General features: G+C 32.5%; 1 protein-coding gene across 1 annotated transcript; it reads left to right on the top strand.

The window, feature by feature from the left end:
• Positions 1-473: 473 nt before the first annotated feature.
• LOC131636332 (heat shock cognate 70 kDa protein-like) lies at positions 474-2,463 on the top strand. Its single transcript, XM_058906953.1, has 2 exons — positions 474-693; positions 782-2,463. The coding sequence occupies exons 1-2, from the start codon at positions 474-476 to the stop codon at positions 2,461-2,463; spliced, it is 1,902 nt and encodes a 633-aa protein (XP_058762936.1).
• The last annotated feature ends 893 nt before the right edge of the window (positions 2,464-3,356 follow it).

The following is a 3,356-nucleotide window of genomic DNA, read 5'->3' on the forward strand; positions in this document are numbered from 1 at the left end:
ATTCAAATAAAATAATATTACCATGTAATTAAAAAATTTCTTTCTCTCACATATCTTTTAAACACAAATATTTATCAATGAATATTAACTCTTCAAAAACTATAAAAAATGATTGTCTCATAAACATTAATCAAATATTGTTTAAATAAAAATAAATGCAAAAGATGTAAAATTTTATTTAATTCACTTATTATTTATAATTATAGGATAATAAATATTAAAATTTTAAAAAATATCATTAGCTAAATCAATATTTATAGGATTTGATTAAATTGAATCAAAAGTGTAATTAAAAGTATGAATATTTGAGAATAAAGATTAGATTTAGTAGTATCAGAATTTTCAGGTATTAATAATACATATATAAAAGCAAGGTATTTGTTTTACAAGAGCGTCTTCCACCAACTACAAGTTAGGAGATTGTCAACTTTTGTTTTTCGATCATTAACGGTTTAGTACACTCAAGAGTTCACATGGCAAAAAAGTATGAAGGATGTGCAGTGGGAATAGACCTTGGCACAACAGATTCTTGTGTGGCTGTGTGGCTTGATGAACACAATAGGGTTGAGATTATTCACAACGATCAAGGCAATAGAATTACACCTTCTTTTGTTTCTTTTAAGGATGATCAAAGACTCATTGGTGATGCTGCTTTCTATCAAGCTGCTTCTAACCCTACCAACACCATGTTTGGTAAATTTTTATTCTCTTTATTATTGATCTAATGTTACTAATATTATCATCTATATATATTATATAATTATTAATATTGTGTTTGCAGATGCTAAGAGATTAATAGGTAGAAAGTTTAGTGATTCTGTTATTCAAGATGATATGAAGTTGTGGCCATTCAAGGTCATTGCCGGTGTCGATGACAAACCCATGATTGTTGTTAAATACAAGGGTGAAGAGAAACACTTTTGTGCAGAGGAAATATCATCTATGGTCCTCACAAAGTTGCGAGAAGTTGCAGAGGAATTTGTTGATTTCCCCGTAAAAAATGCTGTTGTTACTGTGCCGGCTTATTTCAATGATTCTCAACGAAAAGCCACTATAGATGCCGGTGCCATCGCTGGCCTTAATGTTATAAGGATAATCAATGAACCAACAGCTGCTGCTTTCGCATATGGCCTTAACAAGAGAACAAAATGTGTTGGTGAAAACAATATTTTTGTCTTTGATCTTGGTGGAGGCACTTTTGATGTGTCTGTCTTAACAATAAAAGACAACCTCTTTCAAGTTAAGGCCACTGCAGGAAACACTCACCTAGGAGGAACAGATTTTGATAATAGAATGGTCAACTACTTTGTGGAGGAACTGAAGAGAAAAAACAAAATTGACATTGATGGTAATCCAAAAGCCTTGAGAAGGTTGCGAACTGCATGCGAAAGGGCAAAAAGGACGCTCTCTTTTGCTTCTACCACCACTATTGAGGTAGAGAATTTATTTCAAGGCATAGACTTTTCTTCGTCTATCACTCGTGCCAAGTTTGAAGAAATCAATGCAGACCTTTTTAAAGAGTGTATGAAAATAGTTGAGAGTTGTCTTGTGGATGCTAAGATGAATAAGAGTTGTATAAACGACGTTGTCGTTGTTGGTGGTTCTTCTAGGATTCCTAAAGTGAAACAATATTTGATGGAATTTTTCAACCGAGAGGATTTGTGCATGAGCATAAACCCTGATGAGGCTGTTGCTTATGGAGCAGCAGTACAGGCAGCTTTGTTGAGTGACGGCTTTAGAAATGTTCCAAACTTGGTGCTGCAAGATATAACACCACTGTCTCTTGGTATGTTTATCTTAGGAGATATCATGAGTGTGGTGATTCCTAGGAACACTTGCATTCCCATCAAGATAACGAAAGGTTTTGAAACAACTGAAGATAACCAATCTCTCGCCAATATTCAGGTTTATGAGGGTGAGAGAACTAGAGCCAGTGATAACAATCTGCTAGGCTCTTTTACTCTTTCGAACATTCCACCTGCACCTCGCGGCTATAGTATCAATGTATGTTTCGCTATAGACGAAAATGGTATTTTGACTGTTACTGCTATAGATAAATCTACTGGCAATATGAATGAGATTACCATAAACCACTACAAAGAAAGTCTGTCTACTAAAAACATTAAAAAAAGGATTGAAGAAGCTGAGAAGTACAAGGTGGAAGACACTAAATTCTTAAGGAAGGCCAATGCGATGAATGCATTAGATTTGAGTGTTTACAATATGAAGAAGGCTTTAAAGAAGAATGTTAATTTTAAGCTGACCGCTCAAGAACGCGAGGACATAAACAATGCAATGACTGTGGCCAAGAATATGCTGGACAAGAATAACCAACAGAAGAAAGATATTGATTTTCTTGAGGGTCATCTGAAGAAGCTGGAGAATATGTTGAAACTCTTTAAAGCCAAAACCAGCAACGAGAAGAACCAAAAAATTTCTTTATTTGGATTTCTTTTCAAGTGATGTCTTGCTTTTGAACATGTATTTTAAATAGTTTCAGTTTTCTGTCTTATTTTCTAGTTTTAGTTTCATTTTGTAAAACATTGCTTCAAGTTTTATGTCATGTTTTCTAGTTTTTGGTGCTACAGTTAAGCAAATCATCTTTGTGCTTTGAATTGTTATGTGGTTGAAACCATATTAAAGCTAGAACTTTACTGTCATCAATGTGATTCATTTCTTCTTTTGTTTTACTTCATATATTACATGAAATGCATTATTACAATGCACCGAAATTTTTTTTTGAATGGCCAAAAGAAGAATTTATTAAAGACAACGGCATAAGCAATGTCAAATATACAAAGTTGTGGGTTATCAACCCCATTCTAAAGTTGTGTGTTACTCCAAAATATAATTGAAGAATGGTTATTTCAACCCTCTAATTGACTCCAATCTCTAACAATTTAAGGGTCCGTTTGGTTGGGAGGAGATGGAGGGGAGGGGAGGGGAGGAGATATTTATAAAAGGGTTAAATAGGTTTTTAATCCCTATAAATATGGGACCCTGCATTTTTAGTCCCTATAAAATTTTCCTTCAATAAATGGTCCTTATAAAATTATTATGCACCTAGTTTCAGTCCCTACTGTCAAACCAATGTGTATTTTAGAATGATTATTTTGTAGACATGTTCATAATGTTTTAAAAAGTTCCTGGAAAAAAAAAGAAACTTAAAATTTGAAAAATTCATATTTAATTTTTCTCGTTTTAAAAAATTCTAAAACTTGGTAAATAAATATTTTACAGTATTCTAAACATATATAAAAATAATTATTCAAAAATTTAAAAATTAAAGGGTAATTAAATAGTTTTTAAAATTTTAAAAAATAGCAGGGATTGAAATTGCATGCATAAAAATTTTA

This window comes from Vicia villosa, unplaced genomic scaffold, assembly GCF_029867415.1.
Source record: "Vicia villosa cultivar HV-30 ecotype Madison, WI unplaced genomic scaffold, Vvil1.0 ctg.001698F_1_1, whole genome shotgun sequence".
Classification (NCBI taxonomy): domain Eukaryota; kingdom Viridiplantae; phylum Streptophyta; class Magnoliopsida; order Fabales; family Fabaceae; genus Vicia; species Vicia villosa.